This window comes from Equus caballus, chromosome 8 (assembly GCF_041296265.1).
Source record: "Equus caballus isolate H_3958 breed thoroughbred chromosome 8, TB-T2T, whole genome shotgun sequence".
NCBI lineage: Eukaryota > Metazoa > Chordata > Mammalia > Perissodactyla > Equidae > Equus > Equus caballus.
The window spans coordinates 14,556,579-14,583,029 of record NC_091691.1 but is presented as its reverse complement, the minus strand read 5'-3'; the positions used below and the strand labels follow the sequence as shown (position 1 = coordinate 14,583,029).

At 51.4% G+C, this 26,451-nt stretch overlaps 1 protein-coding gene across 3 annotated transcripts in view; it reads left to right on the top strand.

Annotated features, from left to right (window-relative positions):
• The window catches only part of WSCD2 (WSC domain containing 2), a 108,647-nt gene that overhangs the window by 46,093 nt on the left and 36,103 nt on the right, over window positions 1–26,451 (top strand). For all 3 annotated transcript variants that reach the window (XM_023646990.2, XM_070275351.1, XM_070275350.1), the window contains 2 exons: window positions 11,428–12,206; window positions 21,742–21,856. In XM_023646990.2, coding sequence (XP_023502758.1) covers window positions 11,828–12,206; window positions 21,742–21,856 — 494 coding nt within the window. In that variant the 5' untranslated portion in view covers window positions 11,428–11,827. The remainder of the gene's footprint in view (window positions 1–11,427; window positions 12,207–21,741; window positions 21,857–26,451) is intronic.

Genomic DNA, 26,451 nt, shown 5'->3' with positions numbered 1-26,451 from the left:
CTAAGGTCTTTTGAACTCTACGATTCTATGGTATAATAATAATGACAGTAAATGGCTAAAACTTGTTGAAACTTACTTGGGTCCGGGTTCGTGGGAGGCCTTTCACGTAGGTGGGGGTTATTTCATTGAGTTTCTCTAGGCCTCAGTTTCCCTTTCTGTGAAACAAGGCTGTTTCACTAGGTGATGGATGTTTGGGCTTCTTTCCAGCTCTTTGTCTCTTGCTCTAAGAAGATGCTAAGAGACCAGAGGGTGGTCTTTGAGCTCTGTGGGCGGACAGGGTGGCCTCCTCAGTGGCCCTCAGCCCCTCTCCCTGGGAATCTCCACCAGCGGCCTCCACTGTAATGAAGATCAAGGCCGGCAGATGCTTTCTGCAAAGGCCCGGACGGTCCATACTCCAGGCTCTGTGGCCACATGCAGTCTGCCGTGGTGCGTATCCACCTTCTTTGTCACAACCCTCTGAAACATAGATGCCTTCTTTGGCTCCGGGCCTACAAAGGCAGGCCGCAGGCCAGTGTGGCTGCGGTCATGGTCTGCAGACCCCTAGTAGCAATGAGTACTCTCATTTCATCTAAGAGCTCAGCAGTGTGGGGTACAGCCCCGAGCCTGCCCTTCCAGCCAGATTTGGCCCTTGAGCCCCACCCAGGAAGAAATTCTAGAGTTGCCACTGACCCCTGCCCAGGGCCCAGACCTCGGCCTGTTCTCAGCTCCGCCCGTCAACAAACATTTCTCCACCCCAGCTCAGCCTCCTAGAGCCACTGAGACATGGCCAGTGCCCACGGGGGCAGGAAGCGTCTCTGGGGGCCTCCTTCTCCTCCAGCCCCTCGTGGTGCCGTGTAGGAAACAGGCGCGGGTCACACTGCAGGTCAGAAACAGCCCTGAGCAGAATCCACAGGGCCCTGCAGGATGGCGTCCCCAACCCCCTCTCTCCACGCTGACACCCCCCCCCCCATTCTGGTTTCTAGAATGTGCTGAGCCTTTTCCCACCTCCCAGTCTGTGTTGTGTCCTCTCTGCCTGGGATGGCCTTGTCCCAGATCTTCCCACGGCTGCCTCCTTCTCATTTTTCAGGTCTCAGCTCAAATGCCTTCTTCTCAATGGGTCCTTCTGCAACCACCCCACCCAAAATAGCTCACCCCTCTTGTTTTCCATCACTAGGGCTTTCAAATGATCTTAAGGGACCTACAATGAGAAATGCATTTTAGGTTGAGATCGAGCAGACACGCACAACTAAAGCAGAAGTTCACCAAGTGATGCTTCTGCTCACTGCGTGTGAATGGGTAATAATTCACTCCGTTCCTTTCCCCTCCCTTCCGCCCCAGCCCATCCCCCCTTTTCCCTTCCTCCGTCTGTCCGCCCTGTTCCCTGCCACCCCCTGTCGGCCTGCCCCTGTGGGTAAACATTCTGCCCAGAACCCGCAGCCATCCATTATCTCCCCAGACAATTAGCGGCCTATTAAGGAACTCTATGCAAATGTGTGCTAATTGACCCACGACGCAGGAGCTCCCGGAGGAGAAGGATGACTCCAGATGGCATAATGATAGAGATTTAGGGCCTTTCTTTAGGAGTCCCTCATGGAGAGGAAAGTGATCTGGGCTCAGAGAAGGGCTGCCAGCTGCCTGACACGGAAGGCCAGCGGATTAGGTGACTTGCGTCTTGGGCTCCTGTCATCAAACCACTGGACAAGGGGAACCCGCATTTCACCCTTCAGGCCCGCTCCCTCACTCCGTCCCTTCCTGCAGCTGGGTCCCTTCGCCCCAGCCCAGAGTTTGGATGGTTCATGGATGCCTACTCCAGTGGATCGCTCCCTTTTCAAGAATATCGCTGCCCCATCTTTTTTTTAATAGACTTTGCTTTTTAAAGCAGTTTCAGCCTCACAGCAAAATTGAGCAGAAAGTACAAAGATTTTGCATATACCCCCTGCCTCTGCACAGCCTCCCCTGCCATTAACGTCCCCCACAGAGGGGGATATTTGTCACAATGGATGAACCTACGCTGAGACATCGTTATCACCCAAAGTCTTGAGTTTACATTAGGGTTCACTCTTGGTGTTGTCCGTTCTGTGGGTTTGAAGAAATGTGTAATGGCGTGAAGCCGTCATTACAGCATCATACAGAGTAGTTTCACTGCCCTAAACGTCCTCTGTGCCCCCTATTCATCCCTCCCTCCCTCCCGCTAACCCTGGGCAACCGCTCATCTTTTTAATGTCTCCCTAGTTTTGCCTTTTCCAGAATGTCATATAGTTGGAATCATACAGCATGGAGCTTTTTCAGACTGGCTTCTTTCACTTCATAATATGCACTAGAGATTCTTCCGTATCTTTTCATGGCTCGATAGCTCATTTCTTTTAGTGCTGAGTAATGTTCCATGGTCTGGACGTCCCACACTTTGTTTATCCATTCACCTAACGAAGGACATCTTGGTTGATTCCTAGATTTGGCAATTGTGAACAAAGCTGCTGTAAACATCTGTGTGCAGGTTTGTATGTGGACCCAGGTTTTCAGCTCCTTTGGGTAAATTCCAAGGAGCGAGGTTGCTGGACCACGCGGCTAGGGTCGGGTTAGCTGTGGGTGGTTGCCTTTCACGACTAACTGTCGCTGCCTCTTACTGAGTCCCTGCTGTGTACCCAGCACCGAGGGAAGACAAGTACCCGTGTCTTCTCATTCGCTGCTGTCTGTAGCCTGGAAGGCCGGTACTTGATCCGCCAAGAGTCAGAAACCCCGGGTCTTCTCAACTCCTCTGTCTGAGTCTCTCCTCTGCTCATCTCCCTTCTTCTTCCCTTCTTTGCAGACTAACTTGTGCTCTTTCTTTGGGCACACGGTGGCAGCTCCTAAGGTTACAAGTCCTTACTCCAAGTGACCAGCAGAGACAAGAATGTCTCAAACCCCAGCTGCATATTCCAAGGGGCAAGAATTGATTGACCAGTTTTACATCTGAGCCCACCTACGGCCCACCCTGGCACCTGTGGCACTATGCCAATGTCCACCTGTGCCAATGCCAATGGGCAGGGCTTTGTGGTACAAACGTGGCCACTGGGGCCCATGCCTGTGAGCAGTGGGTGGGGGGCGTGCACTACACAGACCCCCCCCAAAGTGTATCCTCCACACCTACTTTGGGTGGTCACCAGTCATCACAAAAACTCATTGAATCTTCATCTTTTTCTGAGATGAAGTCTGGGCAAACGGTATTGTCACGAGAAGGGAAGAGATGATTTGTTTAGTTGGCCAAAGTTGGAGCAAGGAAAGCCCGTCTGTTGAGAAACTGTTAGGCTTAGCAGAGTGCAGGCTCTGGAGCCAGACCGCCTGGGTTTGAACTCTGCTCCACCACTTCCTAGCTGTGTGACCTTGCACAGGTGACTTAACCTCTCTGAACCTCAGTTTTCTCAAATGTAGCAAATGAGACCTTTCATGTAGGATTGTTGTAAGGATGGAACTAGTATGTAGAAGAGTGCCTGACATAGTGGGTTTCAATAAATATTACCACATGCTATTATTATGGTACAACGTATTTTAAACACATTAGCTCATTTAACTCCATACTTTCTCAGCGAGGCAGGGTGGATTGGTCCTATTTTGCAGGTGAAGAAACTGAGTCTCAGAGAGCCCACTTGCCAAAGATCAGACAGCCACCATGGGTCTGAGGCAGGTTCCAACCAAGTCTGGCTCTAAGATCTAAGCTCCTTCCGTATTTCTTCCCAGCAGTCACTGCTACTCGCTGTGGCCCTGCCTGGTTCTCTGCAACAAGTGAGAATGGCCGTAAAGTTTGCCTGCGGAGCGAGAGGCACTGGAGCCGTTACCCAGGGAAACAAAATTTTAATATTTATTTATAATGGGCACCATATGCTCCATCTGATTTTTTTATTTAATTGCATCATGGCAGATGGCTGGGTGTTAAAGGCCGTTAAGCTAATGGCACTTTGCTTCTCATTTATTTTCTTGAGTTTTGGGAAAGATGAATGAAAATGGACGCAGATGGGGAGCCGTGAGCACCGGGGGTGGTGGGCGAGCCCCCTTCCTAGGGACAGGGGGACGGAGGTGTGAGGATTCTTCCCGGGAGGTGGGCGAGCGCGCAGGAGGCGGCGCGTGCTGCGGGAGGACCCTGGAGCAAGGTTTCCCCTGTGTGCACGCTCACGCGTATGCAGAATCGTGGATGCAATGAGCCACTTTCTTGACCCAGGGAGTAAGTCTCTACATACTGCAGTGTTCATTGCAGGTTTGCACAGAGTGGCCAGAAACCAGAGAAAGCAACACAGCAGTCCATCGTGGATGGGCAGGTCGGATCACCACTCTGTGGACACCCAGGAGTGGAAGGGTGTGTCCCAGAGGGAGTTCACACATTATGTGTGGGTGAAAAATTCTTCCCCAGGGTGAGTCGGGTTAACAAATTCTGGATTCCCAAAGAATACCATTTATAATGGTATTTCTTGGGCTGTTTCCTCACTTCTTTCGTTGGCCAAATGGCTGGTTCAGAAGCAAGATGGATGAGAAGGGACTTTGTTTAAAGGCATTGAGCTTTGCTTAAGCTACCTGGAGAAGAAGATTTTGAGGGTTGGTTTTCCATGTCTCCAAGCTCAGGAAGGATCCTTCCGTTGAGGCTGGGATCCACCTGAGAGATGTAGTGCGTGGAGAGGGGGCTGGACATCCTGGTGGTCTACTTGGTGTGTGCCATTGTGTCGCACACTGAGACTTCGTTCTGGCCTTGAATTCATGCTCTGCTTCTTGCTAGCTGTGTGCTTGGGCAAGTTACTTCATTTCCATGAGCCTTAACTTCCTCATCAGTAAAATCAGTTTAATTATGCCTATGTCTCATCGTTGTCGAGAGATCCTATGTTGCCTTCCAGGAATCGGGACAAAGATCTACACACAGGAGGTTAATCACAGCATTAGTTATTTATAAGGGAGGAAAACTGGAAATGTTTTACATGTCTAACGACAAGGAAGAGGTTGAATAAATGGCAGTATTTTCCGAGTAGTCACTATCATTGGTAAATAGTTTATTTAGGAGGTGAAGAACACACTGGTCCCTTTCATTCACTGAGTGGGGAAGAGACACAGGGAAGGGAAGAAACCAGCACAGGGTGTGCTGTCAAGTCAGCCACCACTGAGGGGGACCGAGGCTGAATCCCTCAGGGGAAAGTCAGGGAGCCTGTGTAAACACAGCCTCGGGGTTATTCTACCAGAGGGGTGAGGGAGCCGGGGCATTTATCCACCAGCTCCCACCAGTCACGGACTGAAGTTCCTTCCAAATGGCCTTTGGAAGTTAGCTCTGTGGGTGGCGCACATCCAGCATCTGTTCCGGATCCACCAGGCTGGCAGAAATGACAGAGACTGACCACATTGAGTGTTGGTGCAGATTTGGAGCAACAGGAAGGCTCCCACACTACAGGACGGAGTTGTCACCATGGCCACTTTGGGAAACAAGCCAGCATTTCTTAGGATCGTCATAAGATGCTCACACAGTAGGACCTCCCCATTGCCCTCCTAGGTATATGTACACCCTACACTAACTCCTGTGCGTGTGTGTCAGGAGCCAGGCATGAGTGTTTGCAGCAACTGGTGAGGGGGTTCCATTCTGCCCAAGCCATATGAGCTGGGAATTGATGACAGAGAAGCTCTGTAAAGGGAAATGGGGTCCTTATCCCAGAAAAAGGGGGCACTGGGCAGGCAAACCTCACATAATCTCAGCAAGTTATTATATAAGAGGTAACACTTAGATGCCACTTGCATGTATTAACTCATTTGGTCCTCACACCAACTTTGTAAGCACTATTATTTCCCCCATTCTGTGGATGGGGAAACTGAGGCCCAGAGAGGTTAATAGCCCTCCCAAAGCATTCTAGTGAGGATTAAATGGTGCAATGGGAATAAGATGCTCAGGACAGTGCCTAATGCAGAGTAAACACTCAAGAAATCCCAGCGATTTCTGATATTTTAATTATTAGGCCAAGACTAAAATGTCATCTCTGGCCTGGGCTCCCAGTTTCTTGGTGATCCCCAGGGGGGTCCCCTGTCCAGAACTGTGAAGAAATCGAACCTTCCCAAACCTGGTTTCTCAGCAGCTATTTCTTGGCCAAGCTTGGATGGTGGGGGGTCAGCTGGTCCCTGGGCTTGTGCCTTTAAGTCAAGTTCAGGGGGTTGCAGAGGGAGGGCGGCCCCCTGCCCAACCTCATGGGCCTCCAGCCAGACTTACCTGCCTCTGGGACCTGGATGGGGAAGCACTGTGGCCCCTCCCCGGGGGAGGGAGCCGCGCACCGGCTGCGCCTCCTGTTTTCCCTTCCTGCAGGGCAGCTCTGCCCGCCAGTCACTTTCTTGGCAGCTCAACACCAGAGGTTCATTCTGGTGCTAAAAATAGGCTGTGTTTAGACACTCTGAGGCTCCAGCTGGAAACGTGGACTGCGGTAACCAAATGCTGCCAGCCCCGCAAAGGGGGGTCCCTCGGCCTCATCCTTGTGGAAACTCATGCCAGCCCCAGGGGGAGAGGGGAGGGGGAGGCAGGGTGTGCGTCATCCACCACATTCACAGATGGGGAAACTGAGGCTCCGAGTCTTCTCATGTAAAGTGAAGAGGGATGAAGCGCTGACAGCCAGCTCTTAGTGAGCGCCAACGCCGGCCCTGTGGGCTCTGTCGCTGAATCCTCCCACGACCCCCGGAGGGAGATTCTGCGGTGGACCCTCTTTATAGAGAGAAAACTGCAGCTCAGAGAGGGGAAGGCACCTGTTGGGTTTCACGCCTGTGAATGACAGGAGAGGATGCGAATGCGATTATCGTTTCCAACGTGTAACGGGCAAAGGGAAACTGAGAGGCAATGGGGCTTGCTGAGGGCCAGCACGTGCCCCACCCGGGGTGTAGACGCACAATCTGTGGATTGAGGAGAGACAGCACACTGGCCTCGCAGGATGCTGGGAGGAAGGAGCTTGTGAGAATGTGTTTGTAAAACCTTTGAACACAGCGTCCGGCATATGGTAGGTGTGCGAGAAAAGGTAGTGGCTTCATTTCCCACTCTTTTTGGGGTAAAATTTCTGTCTGAAAAGAGAGAGGGAGGGAGAGAGACAGGGGAGAAGGAATAACAGATGGCCACAAGAGGCAGAGAAGTCTTTGAGGTTCCCTTGGGGCATTGAAATGGGACACAAGATGCTGCCTCTGCAGAGCCCTGGGCGTGTGATGTTCCGAGGCTGTCCCCTGGGTGTTTGGGCACATGGCACAGAGCCATGGTTGTAGGCTTAAGCCCCGCGGGGTGGGGGAGTCAGTCCCTTGACTCTTTCCTCTCATGTCTTCCACTCGTGTTTCTTGAGGGCCTACTATGTGCCAGATGCTGGGACTAATGTGGTGAGAGAGCAGACATAGTCCTATTCGCATGGGGCTCAGATTCCAGGTGCTCCCCCTCCAGTGACCCCCCCCCACCTCCCAGCACTGGCACTGAGTGTGGGAGGCTCAAGTCAGCACCTCACTCCCCAGGAGGAGCCCCCACCTCACTCACAGTCCCTTCCCGGGCCTGCCCCCTTCCCTCCCCACACCACTGATGCCTCAGTCTCTTTCTGGTCCCTGCCAGCTTCTAATGAGCTCATTATCCTCTTAAAACCCATTTGGCACCCACTTAGAGAAAAGATGTGTTGAAATATAAAAGAATGAGAAGAGAACAACAAAAGGACTAAACCCAGAAATATCCTGAGAGAGACAAAAAGCCACAGGGAACACACAACAGCCAGAATTTTTATCGTCTCCATGGCAGCAAATGTGTCACCGTGATGGCTTTAAAGGCTGCCCCCATGTGCCCGTGGGAGGGGTGGAGCAGGGGGCTTTCCTTGAGCACCTACTATGTGCCAGGCGCTCTTCCTGCAATTTTTAATTCAGTCCTCCAGCACTGTGTTTTTGAGGATGTCAAGATTCCGGTGCCCACTTTACAGGTGGGAGCCTCAGTCAGTGAGAAGAGGTGTCTTGCTCCGGCCACACAGCTAGTGCGTGGAAGAGGCGAGGTCTAAACCCAGGGTAGTCTGCCTCCAGAGTCCACGCTCTTGCCTGCATGCCTCTGGAAGGGCTGGTGCCCCCCCACCCATCCCCATGAGGGCTCCTGCTGGCCTCTACTCATCCTGGTCCAGCTGCAGAAACATCTGGCATGTGTGTGATCTACACGGAATACCACGAGGCACCACCCACAGCCTGGAGGTTTTCAAGCTAATGAGACTGGTCTGTCTTTTGTTTTATTTTTTTTTTTAAGGAAGATTGGCCCTGAGCTAACATCCACCACCAATCCTCCTCTTTTTGCTGAGGAAGACTGTCGCTGAGCTAACATCTGTGTCAGTCTTCCTCTATTTTGTATGTGGGATGCCTGCTACAGTGTGGCTTGATGAGTGGTGTGTAGGTCCACGCCCTGGATTCAAACCAGCAAACCCAGGCCGCCGAAGCAGAGTGCACAAACTTAACCACTGCACCACTGGGCCAGCCCCAGGAAAAAAGCCCCATGGTCTTTTAAAAGTGTCAGTGTGACCGTGAAACTTCAGTGGATCCCCATGGACACTGTTAGAGCACAGCCGGGACTCCTGAGTTTGGCATTCAAGGCTCCCCATGGTCTTGCCCCCTCCACTGCTTAGCTGCATTCTCCGCCCTAACCTCCTTTGCCTCCTCCACCCCGGTGACCTGCCCTTCGTGTGTGCTGTTCCTCCTCCTTGGGGTGTCCTTTTGCTGTTCCCTCACCCAGAAAACCTTGACTCCTCTTGTAAGACCTGCCAGCTCAAGACCTCTCTCCGGGGAAACCCTCTCTGACCCCCGGGCGGTTGCAGATCCACACCTCTCCAGGCTCCCACATTCCAGGGCTTCTCACCCCGGGGTCCGCAAGCCCCCTAATGTTGTAAGCCATAATCTGAGAGCTTATGTGCAAGGGCTCTTTTCTGGGCACAGTCTCTGTAGTTTCCATCAGATTCTCAAAGGGATACGAGACCAGAACAGATGCGTGGTTAGGAATATAATCTGTGAATCAGTTGACCTTGGGTTTACAACCCAGCTGCCACTTACCAGCTGTGCAGCCCCAGATAAGTTACTCAATCTCTCTGAGCCTCATTCCTCTCTGCTGTGAAATAGATAGAGATCACCCCCATAGAAGTGTTATAAGGATTAAATCAGAGTATGTATGTGTTTACAGTAGTGTCTGGCACATAATAAGTGCTTAATGAACATTAGCTATTAATCTTAATTGCTGTTCTATGTCTTATACATACATCTACTACAGGATTTATCACTGTCTACCTAGTATACTAGTATAGTGATTGTTTAAATTGCCGTCTCTCTCAGTAGACTCTGAGTTCTCTGAAAGCAGGGACTTTGAATTATTTATTTCTGCATCCTAAGCGCACACATAGTGGGCAAGCAACACATGTTTTTAAATGAATGGAGGAATGAGTACATGAATGGCTGGGTGGAGAGTTGGATGAATGAATGGGCTGCTGCAGTTCAGATGAATGGGTGGATGGATGAATGGGTGGATGGATGGATGGATGGATGGGTGGATAAATGGCTGGATGGATGGATGGATGGGTGGATGGGTGGATGGATAGAGGGAGGGAGGGAGGGATGGATGGATGGATGGATGGATGGATGGATGGTTGGGTGAATGGATGGATGGACAGATGGGTGAATGGATGGACGGATGGCTGAATGGGTGGATGGATGGATGGATGGTTGGGTGGATGGATGGATGGATGGATGGGTGGATGGATGGATGGGTTAATGAAATAGATTAATGGTGGATGGATGGAAGGATAGATAGATTGATGGTCAGATTAAGGAAGGGATGCTGGATGGGTAGACAGGTTACGACTTGATGGATGGTGGACTGATGGATGGATTAAAGGGTGATGGACAGATGGACGGATTGATGAATAACAGATAATTTGACCCCACAAGAACATGAATTTTTTGCTGTTTAGTTCACTTATCTACTCTAAGTGCCTGGAACAATAACTGGTGCATAGTAGGTCCTCAGTACTTAGCTCCTGGATGAATGGGATGGCTTATGGAGGACTGGCGGACTCTACTTTGAACCAGTTAAACTCCCATGCTGTTGTCCCACGCTGCCCCTCCCCATTAGGAGGGGCTGTTACCATTCAGATCATTCATTGGCTGACAATTGAATCCCATGTATTGGCTAAAGTTGTCATGGGCCCCCTGCTGGTGGCCATGTGAAACAGCATCAGCCAAATGGAGTTTTCTATTTTCTAATTGACATTCTATTTTCCTCCTGGCTGACGATCCTGAACGTTTATTCACAAAGCAATGGTTTTGAAACCTTTGTGCTCGTTACTGTCACCCGAGGGCACCTTGTTACACCTGTCGTTTCCCCCTCCACCAAAGATTCTGATTGGAGAGGTCGGGAATCTGCATGTTTAACCGAGCTTCCAGGTGATTCTGAATCAGATGCTCTGCAGACCACACTCTGAGGGACCCTGGCAAAGGGTGAGCCACTGCTGGTCACTGGGAGGCAGTGGAGCTGGGCTGCTGCTTCGGGGGCTATCTCAGAATTCCCAAGTGATGTCCAGACCCTGTGGGAAAAGAACAGAGTCCAAAAGGCAGTGGTAGACACTCAATAAATACCGAGTGAATGGATATGTTGCTAAATAATCCTGCCTCCCCTCCTCTGCCTTGGATGGAGGAGGGTTGCTGTGGACTTCATCTTTCCCACTAGAATGTGAGCCTGTGAGGGGAGGGTCTTTGTTTCTCTGGCTCACAGTTCATCTGCAGCACCTAGGACAGTGCCTGCAACATAGGAGGTGCTCACTAAATTTGTTGAATGAATTTGATCTGGTCCAATGTCAGCCAGGTCCTGCAGGCAGCTCAGCAAAGATAGGAAGTACATTTTGGACTTAAAGTCACCCACAGGGGGCCAGCCAGGTGGCCCAGCGGTTAAGTTCACACGTTCAGCTTCTTGAAGGCCCCAGGGTTCGCTGGTTCGGATCCCGGGTGCGGACATGGCACCGCTTGGCAAAAGCCATGCTGTGGTAGGTGTCCCACATATAAAGCAGAGGAAGATGGGCATGGATGTTAGCTCAGGGCCAGTCTTCCTCGGCAAAAAGAGGAGGATCGGCAGTAGTTAGCTCAGGGCTAATCTTCCTCAAAAAAAAAAAGTCACCCACAAATCAGTGTATATTTAACAAATATAGAGGAAGTGCGGGGCATAAGAACCTGTGCTTGTCCTAAATGAAGCTTGTCCTCAAACCAGGGTCCACTAGGAGTCAAGCCCCCAAATTCCCAGTGTAGTTTAAAGAAAAAGGCAGTATTCTAGACCCTCCGGCCTGGGCTCCTGTCCAGCACTGCTGAGTGCTTCAGGCCATTGGTTTCCTCCCCTCTCTGGACTCTGTATCCCCCCTTGAGAATGTTCAAGAACCTTCGAGCTCGGGCCCCTGGGACGAGGTTTCTTATGCCTGTGTCTGTGCTGTTTTGCAGGGGGCAGCCCTGAGCCCTGATGCTTGAGCGGATGGGGGCCCATCAGCGTCTGCTTCTACGAGGTGGACACGCTGGGGAAGAGGCCAGAAATGGCCCTCAGTGAAATTAGCCAGCCCCGACAGCCCTGAGGAGCCGAGAGAGAAGTGAGCTGCAGCCGCTGGTGACCCAGGGGTCCTCCTCTGATTGCTGTTTTCAAAGTTGTTTGGGAACTCTAGGAGGCGAAGACAAAGATGTAGGAAAATGGGACCAACTCTGGGGTGCCCCGAGCTTCAGAACCCCTTTTGCGGCCCAAAGGAGCCCACCGTGACCCCGGGAGGGCTGATGAGCTCTGTCCTCCAATCTCTTGGCCTCAGCCAACCCGCAACCGAGCCCCAGCGAGCCAGTCCGGAATGATCCCGCGATGGCCAAGCTCTGGTTCAAATTCCAGCGGCACTTCCGCCGGAAACCTGTACGTTTCTTTACCTTCCTGGTGCTCTACCTGACAGCCGGGAGCCTCGTCTTCCTTCACTCTGGCTTCGTGGGCCAGCCCGCCGTCTCCCAGAACCAGGCCAACCCTGCCGCTGGGGTCCCGGCTGAGGGCGCCGAGCTGCCCTTCCTGGGTGACTTGCATCTGGGCAGAGGCTTCCGGGATGCAGGCGAAGCTTCGAGCATCGCCCGCAGGTACGGACCCTGGTTCAAGGGCAAGGACGGGAATGAGAGAGCCAAGCTGGGCGACTACGGTGGAGCCTGGAGCCGAGCCCTCAAGGGGAGGGTCGTCCGGGAGAAGGAGGAGGAGCGAGGTAAGAGGGGTGAGCATGTGGGCGTGGAGGCTGGCTGAGGAGCAGGGAGGCAGAGAAGAGTAATATAATAACAGCTGCCAGTCTCCAGTGTTTGATGGAACCAGCCGTTGTAGTGTGATAGCCACAGATATCAAGAGGTCTCACTATCACCCCCGTTTCACAGAGGAGAAATTGAAGCTCAGAGAGATGAAGTAACTTGCCCAAGGTCACACAACTTGTAAACAGCTAAGCTCGGATCTGGACCCTGCATTTATCAGAAGTCAGAGTGTGACCATCCCCTGCAGCCTTTTTTCAGTCCTTGTTAAATACACATGGAAATAAAAACAGCTAGCATCTACTGAGCACTTGCTGTTCTAAGCACTTTACATGCATCAAATTATTACAGCTCTATGTGGTAGGTCCTATGAGTCCCATTTTTAGGATGAGGAAACTGAGACACCAAAAGCCCAAAGTTACATGGCCAGTTGCGGCAGAGCTCCTGCTCCCCCACACAGCCTCCCCTCCACCACATGGCCTCCCCTCCCCAACACGGCCTCTCCTCCACCTCACTGGATCCCTTGGTGATGGTGCTTGGGGAACATCATTGCCCTGAGCATATTTTGTTGCATTTTCTTAGCCTTTCAGAGTCCAAAAGGGCTTTTCTTTGTGGGTGCATTACTCTATTTGGTTTTCACTACATTTCGTGGACTTGAACAAGGAATGGGGTCCTGTGCTCAGTTAAGCGATATGGAAACTGAGGCTTGAAGAAGTGAAGACACTTGCCCAAGGCCGCACAGCTGGTGAGTGGCAGCCCTAGGGTTCCATCTGGTCAGCTGGCCTGAACGCTTAGCTCTATGCCTGTCTCAGAGTCTGCTGACGTCTGCCCATCTGACCAGCATGCTGCGGGGGACCCCAAAACCTCTGCAACTCGTGAGATTGGCACGAACGGACGTTGGCAGAACAGATTGGGGGACGGGTTCCCATTCCATCTCCACCCCCACCAGCCATGTGGCTCAGGCAAGTGGCTTGACCTTCTCATGCCTCAGTTTTGTCATCTATAAAATGGGAATAGTGACTCCTCCCTTCCAGGACTCTTCTGAGAGTTCAGTAAGACAATGTTTATGAAGGCACCTAGCAGAATGCCTGGCACATAGTAGGTTCTTAGAGGAGACCAGGAAATTCTCGTGGATCTCAGGAAGGGACCCCATCTTTAGGCAGGTGAGGGGTGAGGTGCTACATTTAGGGAGAAATTATGGTGTGGCTTCTATCTCCATCCTCTCCACTCACCAAGCTCCACCTCACCCCAGCCACTCCAAACTCCACCTGTAAGCCCCAAACTTTGCAAACCCCAAAGTTTGTCACAAGCCGGCACCTTAAGATATGTTCCCATCACACATAGGATAAATTCTAGAGTCCCTGCCATGGCCCATCTCCCCAACCTCATCTTGTAACACTCCCCACGCCCCTCACCACACCCCACCCCACTGTCCTTCTTGCCGTTCATTGAACACACCAAGCCCATTCCTACCTCAGGATCTTTGTATAGGCAGTTCCTTCCATCTGGGATGCTCTCCCCCCATATCTTTGCATTGCTCCCTTCCTCCCTTCCTTCAGGTCTCCAGTCAAACCTGGCATTCCCATAGAGGCCTCCCTGGACTGTCCCAACCAAAATAGCCCCACTTCATACCTGGGTACAACCACATTCCCCAGTTTTATTTTTGTCACAGCACTTGCCATCCGAAAGCCTCTCGTTTATGTGTTTGCTTCCTTGTTTATAGTCTCTCCCCCTTACTAAACTGCAAGCTCCATGAGGGCAGGGATGTTGCCTGTCCCGGCCGCCTCTGTTCTATCAGCACCTGGGACAGCGCCCAGCACAAAGATGGCGCTCGATACCTACTGTTGAATGAGCGAATGTTGGATGGACCAACGAATGAGTGACCATCCCTCTGCCTGGAGTGCCTCCGAGGGTTAACTCTACTCTTCCTCCTGGTCTCAGCTTGGCTCCCTCCAAGAGCCTGTCCCTGACCCCGCTCCAGTCTTGATCAAATGCTCCTCCTCTGTGCCCCCTGTCATCGTCCTTATAGGAATGATACTTGCCTGTGTTTGTCAAGGTTCCCTGATAGAACTTGAATTCCTTGTGGCACAATTGATACGTACAACAATAACATTATAAAATGGAAAGAGAGAAGGGAGAGAAAATACGAAAGAAGCCCGGGGCCCAGAGTTCTCAGCAGGCAGCCTTTGGAATCCGGCAGCGTTATTAGGAAAACACAAATCCAGCCTGTCCTTGATTAACTTATTCAGAGTTCAGCGAGGAAAGACGACATATTAGTTTAACGCTAATAAAAGCGAGAGGCTTCTCTGAACTGATGCAAAACACATCGGGTTTTTCTCTGAAGCTGGTGAGGGCTCTGCTTGATGCGGTGATGTGGGACTTGAGCTGTAAAGGATTCAGAGCCCCCATCACGGGCCGGGAGGGGAGGGAGGAGCTGCTTCCAGGCTGAGCTGGGACCGGGTGGGAGTCTGACTTCCTGGGTGGAGCTGGCACCTAAAACGTGCCAGTCATCTTGCTTGTCCTTTACCTCCCCCAGCCTTGCGAGAGCCTATACTTTGGGCAGCAAATAGAGTTCAAATCCCAGTTCTGCATCTTGTTGGCTGTGCTGCTTTGGGCAGGTCACTCTGCATCTCTGAGCCTCAGTTTCCTTTTTGGGATAAAAAGTATCTAACATCAGATGATTATATAAGAGAAATCGACTATGTGTTCTCTAAGTGCCAGGCAGTGTTCTAAGCACTTGGTGTCTATTACGTCATGCAATCTTCATGGAAGCCCAGTGAGTTGGACATTGTTATTAACTCCATCTTATAGGGAGGAAAATGAGACACAGAGAGGTTAAGTGACTTAGGCAAGGTTATCCAGCTGGAGCTGGGGGTAAACCAGTATTTGAACCCAGGTGGTTTGAATCTTACACTCGAACCTTAACCGCAGCATCGCCTTATTCTCAGTGCACAGAAAATGCTCAGCACAGAGTCTGGCACACGGTGAGCACTGAATGCATGTCAGCTGTTATTAATATTGCGATTCTGCCGGAGAAAACAGAGGTGCACAGAGGTGATGTGGCTTGCCTGAGGTGACACAGCCAGACGGGGGCGGAGCCAGAAGCCAAATCCAGTTTGATTTCAAAGCCTGTGCTGTTTCTGTTCCCCCTCAAATTACAGAGGGGTATATGCTGGGCATGAAGGAGGATATGGGGAGACATAGCCTGCGTTTTGGAAGGGGCAGAAGTCACCTACTCCCCATCTCCTCCTCCTAACCTGAAGGTCCAGTCTCTGCAGGTTATTGAGGGTCTGGTCTGTGTCAGGGAGACTGTGCATCCATACTCTCCTTTCAGCCTTGCATCAGGTAGGAATTATCGAGCCCCTTTTGTAGGTGAAGAAACAGAGTGTCAGAGAGGTTAAGTAACTTGCCCAATGTCACACAGCTGCTTAGAGGCAGAGCAGACTTCAACCCAATTCTGTCTGAGTTCAGAGCCCTTATTCTTAACCACTGAGCTATACAATCCCCAACTCCATTCATTCATTCTGTATTTATTGCACACCTACTGTGTGCCCTGCCTTATGCTGGGAGGTGGAGACACAGGAATGATTCAAGCCCAGTTTTTCCCTCTGAGGAATATTCATAGCCCCCTGGGAGAAGACAGGCAAGTAAAAAGAGAAATTTTATTTTCAAAAAATAACTTTTTTCCTGATGATCAAAGTCACACATGCTCATTGTAGAAAAATTAGAATACACAGAAAAAGAGAAAGATGAAATAAAAATGGCCCAGCCCCACCATCCAACAACAGCCACAGTCAGTGCCGTTGGCGTATTGCCTTCCTATTTCCTTTATGGGTGTATTTCCAAAGCATATATTTTATATACATAGCATTGTATTCTGCTTTTCCCCATTATAGCACTTTTTCACTTTCTTAAAAATTCTTCTACAATGAGCCTAAATTATTTCTAATTTGAAAAGTAATGGACAGTACTTGGAAAATTGTTTAGAAAAGTATTCTGATGGGGTTAGCCAGGGGGCTCTGGGATCCCAAGGGAGGGGTCCTGTTCATGCACGGGCTGTATCACGGTGCCTTCCTCAGGATGAGATAGTTGAGCTGAGTCTGTGGGATCCCTGGGCCGTGGCCGAAAGGAAAGATGCATCCCTTGTTCCCCAGAGAAGCCTAGAAAGGAGCAGCAAATTCCGTCCCCCGCACGAGGAAACCCAGACAGCACGGCAGTGGTCATCCCGACGGACCGCCTTCCAGGATGGCAGCAAATCCCAGCAGAGAAATGACTGTCTCGTGAGTCTCTGCTCTGTACCAGGCTCAACGCAAAAAGGAATCTTGTCTACAGTCCATCTTTAATCCCTTGTATTAGTTTCCCAGGGCTCCTGTATCAAAGTACCGTGAACTGGAGGCTTAGAACAACAAACGTTTACTGTCCCACAGTTCTGGAGGCCACAAGTCCAAAATCAAGATATTGGCAGAGACACGCACCCTCAAAGGCTCCAAGGAGAATCTGTTCCATGCCTTTCTCCTAGCGTCTGGCGTCGCCAGACCCTTGGCATGCCTTGGCTTGGAGCTGCCTAACTCCAATCTGTGCCTCTGTTTTCACGTGGCCTTCTCCTTGTGCGCCTGTGTCTTCATAAAGCCATCTTCTTAGAAGGACACCAGACATACTGGATTGCCCCCCGACTCCCGTATGACCTCATAACAATGAATTATGTCTGCAACGACCCTATCTCCAAAGAAGGTCGCATTCTGAGATCCTGGGCTCAGGACTTCCACATATCTTTCTTTTTTTTTTTTACGCAATTCAAGCCAGAACACCCCTATTTTTTTATTCCCACTTTTCAGGCAGGGGAAGTGTGATCTCCAAGAGCTTGAGTAATATACCGCAAGGATACGGCAGTGTCAGGATTCGAACCCAGATCGGGTTGACTCCAAAAGTGTTCTCCTTCCAGTACACTGTAATGCCTCCTGTTTGTCAACTGACTCACAGACAGTAAACAAGAGAAATACAAATTAGCTCCTGTTTAGCTACCCTTTTAACAAGTTACCATTATTGAAGACAGCAAAATTTTTTGAAAAGGAGGATTAATTGAAGCAAAGGAAAAAAGTAAAGGAAAGAAAAACACACCGGCAGGAGGGTTCCTTTCCAGATGGCTGTGCCCTCCTGGGCTCGCCCCTCCCTCACTGGCCTCTGTGCCTAAGGTAAACAGCCCGGCTAGGCGACTGTGCCGTTTCAGCGATATTTGTGGGCTGTGGAGACGAGCTGATAGATGGTGTGAACTCGGCGGTTAATCCACCCTCAAGTGGCTGTGGGTTTGCCCCTGTTGTACACACCTGACCTCTCCCCTCATCTCCAACCCGGGGGGAGATTCTGCCACCACCGCGGGATCTGAAGGCGGGGCCCTGGGAAAACGGCTCAGGTGGGCTGGCGGTACCCAGGCTGGTGAGCTTGGTGCTCAGCGGGGTGACCCGATTCTAGAGACAGGGCCACAGCCTGCCCTGAAGGGTCAGTGGGGAGGGAGTCGCCAGCCCTCGCTCAGCACAGGGAGGAAGCTGACTCAGGTCCGTATCCTGACCCACAGAGCTCAGCCCGTTCATCAGGCCACCTTGCGGACCGCGCCTGTGTTTCTCCAAGCATTGAGGAAGGGTCGGGTATCTTTTTCTCCCTCCTGTTGACAGATGAGGAAATGGAGGGTCATCTGCTCATCAGCAGGTCGTTGAGTACCTGCTGTGTGCGCCCGTCTCAGCCTGAGGCTGGCCCAGTGGGAGGCTAAGAGAGCCTGTAAAAGCTCAGGCTTCAGGAGGATGGCCCTACAGTCAAGTCCCAGCCCTTTTCCTAAGGGACCCTCCCTCTCCATCTTCCCCCGCGCAGGCCTCTCAGGCGAGGATGGAGATGCCCTCCTCTCAAGCCGAGACTCAGTGTGGTCCATGGGAAGGGGCAGCTTTGGATAGACAGGCCTGCCTGCGGCTTTGGTCCAGACCCTCCCAGCGGGTGGACTCAAGCAACTTAGCTTGAGGATCAGCATATTGGTCAGTGCTCCTTTGGTGGCAAGGGACAAACAACCATGTTGAACCAGCTGGAGCTAAAGGAGAAAATGTGTTCTGTCTTGTCACCAAACTCTGAAAAAGGCTGGACTTTCTTTTCTTTTCTTTTCTTTTCTTTTTTTTTTTTTGAGGAAGATTAGCCCTGAGCTAACATCTGCTGCCAGTCCTCCTCTTTTTGCTGAGGAAGACTGGCCCTGAGCTAACATCTGTGCCCATCTTCCTCTACTTTATATGTGGGACGCCTACCACAGCATGGCTTGCCACGCGGTACCATGTCCACACCCGGGAACGGAACCTGCGAACCCCAGGCCGCTGAAGCAGAACATGCGAACTTAACCGCTGTACCACCGGGCCGGCCCCAAGGCTGGACTTTTAAATGAATGGATTGTGCCCTGCTCTCTCTGTTCTCCTCTCTGCTTGTCTCTCTCTGGCTTGGTTCTCCTCCGACACAGACTGACTTTGGTTCCAGGGATGGTGGCAGTGGTGGCTCTGGGCTTACAGGATGCCAACGTCATGACCCATGGGAGACAGATTTCCTTCTCCCACATTTAATCTATAAGAATCCAGGGAATGGGTCATGGCCCTTCCCCGGAGCAACCAATCACTGGCTGGTGGGGGTGACAATACGATTGGCCATGTCAAGGTCAGCATCTCCCCATGGTCAAGACCAGACCCCGTGGTCAAGGTCTTTTAATAGGAAAATAGGAGGAAGGGGTGCTTTGAGGGTGCGGATGGTACCGTTACAGTCCACGCCCTCCCTGCACAGTGGGCATGTGTATGTACACGCATGCACACCCTGGCTCCCATTAATTTGATTAGAAAAATCTCATCTCACACAGTCCAATGTCCCACATAGAGACAAACACACCTACCCGCAGCCTAAGGTGACACCGCCCACAGCCATAGTTCATCCAGATCCAAGCCCGGCATCTCTGGAGCACGAGCGTTCCTCCCCATCACGTCTCCACGCGGCTCCTTATGATCCTGGGGCCTGTGGGCCGCAAGGAAGTGAAACCTCCCCGAGTGTAGAATGGGTGGAGGACAGGCCTGCGCTTAAATTTTAAGTGAAACGCTGACAAGCTGTAGGCACCTGGGCAGATGCCGTAGCTTCTAATGCCACGTGGAACAGAGGAAGGACAGAAGCAACGTGACGAGTGACCTCACCTCTCAGGTGAGAGCACGTACCCTATGCCAGACCTGAGATTCACGTCTAAGGCAGACAGATGTCATAGTCACTGCGATCATTTGCTGCATCGATAAAGTGGGTTAACAAGAAGGGTGTGAGAGTCGAATGAAACAAATTAGGCAGGTCCCATAGCGAAGTGGACAGCACATAGTAGGTCCTCAACATGTGAGAGTTTTGCTCCTCTCTCTCATGCACACACACGCAGTCTGTTGATCTGATGACAGAGAACTCTTGCTGCCAAAGTAGCCTTTTTCCCCTTCCTCTCTCTCTCCATGTCCTCTCCCTCTGTCCCATCCCTTCCTCCCTCTCTCCTCCCTCCATCTCCCTCTTCTTTTTCCCCCTCCTCTGCCTTACAATGCCTCCTTGGACACTCTGTCCTCCAGTGAACTATTGGGCTAAGGTTGGTGTGCAGCCGTCACCAGTGTGGCCCGTGGACGCTCCCTCTCCCAGCTCGGGTGTGAACAGCACGCATGCCCCGGGTCGCGGGGACGTGACTCCATCTGTAACAGGAAGGACGTTTGTCGTTGAACAAGCCCAGTGACGAGATGCAGGCTTCTCCTGAGCTGTCACCGTCTGATGTGCCCGCTCGAGGAGGCGTGTTTCTTTTAAAGATGGACTGTTCGAACAAATCACCTCCGTCTTATGAAAGAAATTCAAGGTGATCGAGGTCGAGGCGCGTCTCCAGCGGGACTGACAAATTCTGCACTTAGCAGCGTGGCATTGAGGCCCACGATCGCTCTGTAAGGAGCCGGCATCCTCCACCAGACTCTGCTCTCCCAGGGGCGCAAGGCGGGCAGGAAGCCCACAGTTTAAATAGACAGCTGTCTCGGCAGGGAGAGTGATCAAGTGGCGTGTCGCACTTTCCTCCATCATTCTTTATGACGGCCGTTTAGTTCCAAGGGCTGCTGGGTCCTCGGTCCAACCTGCAGTTACCTCCAAGTGGAGCAGTGGAAAGAGAACGGGTGTGGGGCCCCCTAGACCTGATTTAAATCTTTGTTCTAACACCGGTCAGCTGCGGGTCTCGGCCAGGCCGCTTCACCTTTCTGGGCCTCTGTTTGATCATCTAAGAAAAGAGCGCGGGAAAGCCAGTGCTCCCCACTTCACTTGGGTCATTGCAGAGATCCCCAGATTCGAGAATAAGCCAGCAGGAGTTCAGAACATAGTCTCTGGAGCCGGATTGCCTGCATCCAGTCCTGGCTTCACATGTACAAGCTGTGTTTCCTTGGGCAAGTGACTTAACCTCTCTGGGCCTGTTTCCTCTTCTGTACAGAATGGGAATATTAGCACTTACCACATAAGACCATTGTAAGGATTCAATAAGACAATATGTGCAAAGCATTTAGCAAAGTGCATGTCCAAATTAATTATAATAATTGTAACAACATACGGGAAAAGACCTTATAAACTGTAAAGTGCCATCTTCATGTGTAAGAATTACTATTTACCGTGAAGTACAGGAAAATGTTTACTGCTTTAAGAAAACTAAGAAATGGTTTATAATTAGATGGGTGTTCTACATAATTTAAAATTTTCCTTTGAATGGAAGTATTCACCTTGGCCCCCAATATAGGCAAACTGTCAAGTACCTACACTGCATTGTGAATGGCCAGTTTCTTATTCCACTCTCCTGAACCTTGTGTCTATTACATGCAAGACACTATGGTAGAGACATTTACGCAAATTGTTCCATTTCAACCTCACCAGGTTGGTATTTTCACCCCCTCTGTGGAGAAAACTAGGCCTCAGAGAGGTTAACTGGCCCAAACTCACTAGTCCAGTGCTAGAAGGTAATGAAAGTGAGATGAAAACCTAGACCTCGAGATATCCAAGTACAGTGTTCCTTTCGAGGAAGAATAAATATCTCAAGGCAACTTGTAGAAATGATCCTATGCTGTCAAAAGTTGAGCTTCTCAGAGCTGCCTTAATCTGTCTCATCTGCTTGGTGCTTAGGGAATGACCTTGCCTTGGGTTCCTAGGTGCCCAGTTGCTGCCAGTAGAGTCCGGGGGCTTGAGTTTAAGCCTCTCTGCAGGAGGGTCCCCTCCTCCTCTCTGCTGGCCTCCAGGGCCCACAGCCTTACCCATTGGACTCCCCTGCCCTCGTGGGTCAGTTTCTGCCAATGCACATGACCGTCGGTCTCACTTGTTTGTGCCTCTCTGCTCAGAGGATGGGATTGATAGCCTAAGGTCAACAAGTCCACGTAGCCAGTGGCACACCGGTTACTCCTGTAACTCTTTCAGCTTCGTACCCAGCCAAATCTGGCTTTTCTCCTCTCCCCAAAGCCAAGTACATCGGCTGCTACCTGGATGACACCCAGAGCCGGGCCCTGCGAGGCGTGTCCTTTTTCGACTACAAGAAGATGACCATCTTCCGTTGCCAGGACAACTGTGCAGAACGGTAGGGCCTGATGTTCCAGGCTCCATTCATCTCCAACCCCTTCCTCCTCAGGTTCCTGCCTGTCCTGTGGTGTTCTTGACTTTTCCATGGACGGGCATGAGCATATGGCCACAAGGAGAGAGTGATGCGAGGGGGTGTGTGCACACGTGTGTATGCACGCACACATGCATGCCAGTGAGCAGGACTGTTTGCGAGCTGGTCTGTGGGAGTTTGCAATTGTGCGGTCAAGTGGGGCTGTGCCTGGGGTTGAGTGCGTGGCATGCAGTGTGCAAGGTCAGCTGGTCATGTTTGTGAGCTTAATGCCAATACATAATTATCTCCAAGTCATAGTGGCCGTGTGTGCAGGAGACTGTGTGAATGTGTGCAAGCGGCCAGAATGATGCTTGTGTGTGGGAGAAGCACGAGTGGGTGTTGATGTGCGTGCAGGTGTAAGTCTGAGCGTGAGGCATGTGAGATGCCCGTGGGAGGGGTGAGGCGGGAGATTCCAAGAAGAGAAACCCTTGCTTTTCCCCCAGGAAGAAACACCCACCTGTCCAGACAATGGACAGGAGAAGAAAGTGATGTTCTGGATCAGAACATGCCACAGGGGAGGGAGCTGACTTTCCAAGAGGAGACGAGGCTCCAAAGGACTGGGAAACAGGGACAGGACCCTCATCCCAGGCCTGGGCACTGGCATTGCTGCCCTGGGGGCACCAGGGAGTGAGCTGTCCTTCTCCTCCCCTTGTGTCCTGGGTCCCTTGACCTGCAGTGGCTTGTGAAGAGGCCTCTGATAAGCCAAGCCAGATTCTGGCTGCTGGCTCTGGAGGCCACAAGGTGTGAAGGACCTCAGCCACATGACTGGAATGGAAACGGGCAAGCGGGTGGCCGAGGGACTCCCCGCTCTGTCCCTGATTAGGAAGCACTGTCCCCTTTATCATGAGCTGCCTGTGCAGTCCACCACTGTGGTCCTAGCCCAGAACCCACTCCAGCTGGGGAAAGGTTCTCAGCCCTTGATGATACTGATTCATCCATTTATTTCTCAAGCTCTGGGGAGACAGAGGTGAATTCCACAGAGTCCCTGCCATCGTGGGGCTCACAGCCTGGGGTGGGGGGCAGGCGTGAAACCAGAAAAGGGCAGTATAGTGAGATGGGGTTGAGGCAGATTAAATCGCAGACTGTGGAAACACAGAAGAGGCCCCCAACCCACCCGGGGTGTCAGGAGAGACTTCTCTGAGGAGGCGGCAGCCAAGGGGATCGTCCATCGGAAGATGAGTCAGATCAACTTGTGTAATTCGGTTCGGTTCAGCAGATATCTATCGGCTGCCCACGTGGGCTTCAGGAGCTGGAGATGCAGAGATGAGTCAGCCCCAGCTCTGCTCTCAGGGCTCTCAGGGGCTCCCCAGCCAGTTGGGGAGATAGAGGCATGGACAGGCTTGGGCCGAAGCAAGCAACAGTTTCCACTTAGTGGGCGCTTGCTCTGTGCCAGGCGCTGTGCTGAGCGCTTTGCAAATATTAACTCTTTAACGCCCACAAGACCCCTACGAGCCAGGAGTGTTATGGTTGACATTCCACAGCGGAGGAAACTGGGCTGTGCAGCTATCAAGAGTGCTGGGTGCTAGGCTGGGAGTGCTGGACGAGGTGCAGGGGGGTCATGAAGGTTGGAGGAATGGAGGGCTCCACATGGAGGGCTCGGGAAGAGTGATAAAGGTGAGATCTTGAGCCAGGTTTTGAAGGATGAATAGGAGTTTTCTAGGTAGTCACCACAGGACAGAAATAACAGCAAATTCAAAGACCAGAACTCCTGAAACATCCTAAATACTCAGCATCCTCAGGTAGGCAGTGTGGGGTACGCAGAAGGTCCCAGGAGAGTTGTCAGGAGCAGAAGCCCACTGACACGGGGCCTTGAATGCCAACTAAAGCATCGGCCTTGCGGGGAATGGGGAACCACTGGAGAGTATTAACCTGGGGAGTGGTCTACAGTCACTCAACAAATATTTGTTAAACACCCATCATACACCAGGCATTATCCCAGGAAATGGATGTGACCTACAGGGTCGCTGTCATGGAGAATATGATGAGAGCTATAAGAAATAAGTGAGGATGTGGGAAGAGTGCCTGGTGGGGGAGGTGGCATTAGGAGGGCGGTCGGGGATGGCACCTGCAGGTGGGACACAGAGCGCACACCTGGAGGGCAAGAAGGAAGCAACTCATGAAGAGCAGCGTTTGGGTCCCAGGCAGAGAAACAGCAGGGCAAAGGCCTTGAGGCAGGAACGTGCAGTCATGTTTGAGCATCAGGAGCCTATGACTGTAGCCGCGTCGGCAGAGGGAGGAGCAGGGGAGGTGAGAATGGGGAGGTGGGTGGGGCTTGGGGAAGACGGGGGACCAGATCGTGTAGGACAGGGGCTCACAACCTGGAGCGTGCATAGCATCACCCGGAATCTTTCGAAACACAGACTGCTGGGCCCCACCCCCACTTTCTGATCCGGCAGGTTTGGGGTGGGGCCCAAGAATTTGCATTTTTAACAACTTCCCAGATGATAAGGATGCTGCTGTTTCTGGGACCACGACTGGAGCACCGCTGCTCTGATTTTTCTTGAGTAGTTATATTGGGATTATAATCCTTTATAACATTGTGTGATTTCGGGTGTACATTATTGTTTATCAGTTCCTGAATACGCTTCATCGTTCTCACCCACAGTGGTCTAATTTTTATCCATCACCGTACATACGTGCCTCTCTGTCCCTTTTGCCCACCCCCCAACGCCCTTCCCCTCTGATAACCACTAATCAGTTCTCTTTATCCATGTATTTGTTATTTTCCACATATGAGTGAAATCACACACTATTTGTCTTTCTCTCTTTGGCTTTTTTCATTTGACATCACACCCTCCAGGTCCATCCATGTCGTTGCAAATGGGACAATTTTGTCCTTTTTAATTGAAAGCTGGAGGCATCACACTCCCTGACTTCAAAATGTACTACAAAGCTATAGTGATCCAAACAGCATGGTACTGGCACCAAAACAGACACACAGATCAATGGATCAGAATTGAAAGCCCAGAAATAAAACCACACAGCTAAGGACAGTTCATCTCTGACAGAGGAGCCAAGAACATACAATGGAGAAAGGAGAGTCTCTTCAATAAATGGTGTTGGGAAAACTGCACAGCCACACGCAAAAGATTGAAAGTAAACCATTCCCTTACACCATGCACAAAAATCAACACAAAATGGATTAAAGACTTGAATGTAAGACCTGAAACCATAAAACTCTTAGAAGGAAATATAGGCAGCACACCCTTTGACATTGGCCTTAGCAGCATCTTTTCGAATACCGTGTCTACCGCTGCTCTGATTTTCACAGCCGACGGCACATTGGAATTACATGGGACACTTCAAAACGTGTGCTGCCCGGGGCGCCCCAGGCCTGTTAAATTAGACTCTCTGGGGTCAGGACCCAGGTGTGGCATTTAAAAAATGTCCCCCAGGTGCTTCTAAGGGGGATCCAGGTTAAAGAATCACTAACAGGGGGCTGGCCCCATGGCCGAGTGGTTAAGTTCGCGCGCTCTGCTGCAGGCGGCCCAGTGTTTCGTTGGTTCTAATCCTGGGCGTGGACACGGCACTGCTCATCAAACCACGCTGAGGCAGTGTCCCACATGCCACAACTAGAGGGATCCACAACGAAGAATATACAGCTATGTACTGGGGGGCTCTGGGGAGAAAAAGGGAAAAAAAATTAAAAATCTTAAAAAAAAAAAAAAAAGAATCACTAACAGGAGGGTTTGCAGGCCGAGCTAAGCCACCTGGGTGTCTGTGTGAGTGCGGTGGAAGCTCTGGGGGTTTTAGGCAATGGAGAGGTGTGATCCATTTTAATTTCTGAAAAAGCCTTCTGGCCAAGGTGACAGCAGTGAGACCCGAGCCAGTAGTCTGGGTCCCTCTCAGGGACGCATGGGTGGCCCTAAGGATATCGAGGCTGCCTCCATTTCCCTTCCTATCCTTAGTTATCCATTGCTGTGTAACAAATCGTCACCAAATTTAGCATCTTCATACAGAAAACACTTATTACCCCACGTGGCTTCTGAATATTAGGAATTGGGAACTGGGGAGTGGGTTAGTCAGGTGATGAGGCCTCTGCGTCTCTCAGGAGGTTGCGGTCGAGATGTCAGTGGGGGCTGCAGGCTTCTGAGGCCTTGGCGGGGCCAAGGCATCCTCTTCCAGGACGGGCACTCGCATGGCTGTTGGTTGGCGGCCTCAGGTCCTCCCCACATGGGCCTCTCTCCACGGGCTGCTTGAGGGTCCTCCCAACATGGCGGCTGGTTTCCCCCAGAGAGAGCGATCCGAGGCAGAGAGCAGGGAGGAGGCCCAAACGCATTGCATGACCTAGTCCTGGAAGTCACACAGCATCTCCTCCACCACCTTCTATTCGTGAGAAGTGAGTCACGATTTCCAGCCCACACTCAAGGAGAGGTGAATGACGCTCCAGCTCTCAGAGGAAGGAGTGTCCGAGAATCTGTGAACACGCTTTAAAACCCCACCCCTCCCGACCTGTGGGGTCCCTTGCCCTAATTGTTTTTTCCCTGGCCAAGCAGCTGTTGAACTCCCTTCTGGATGGGTCT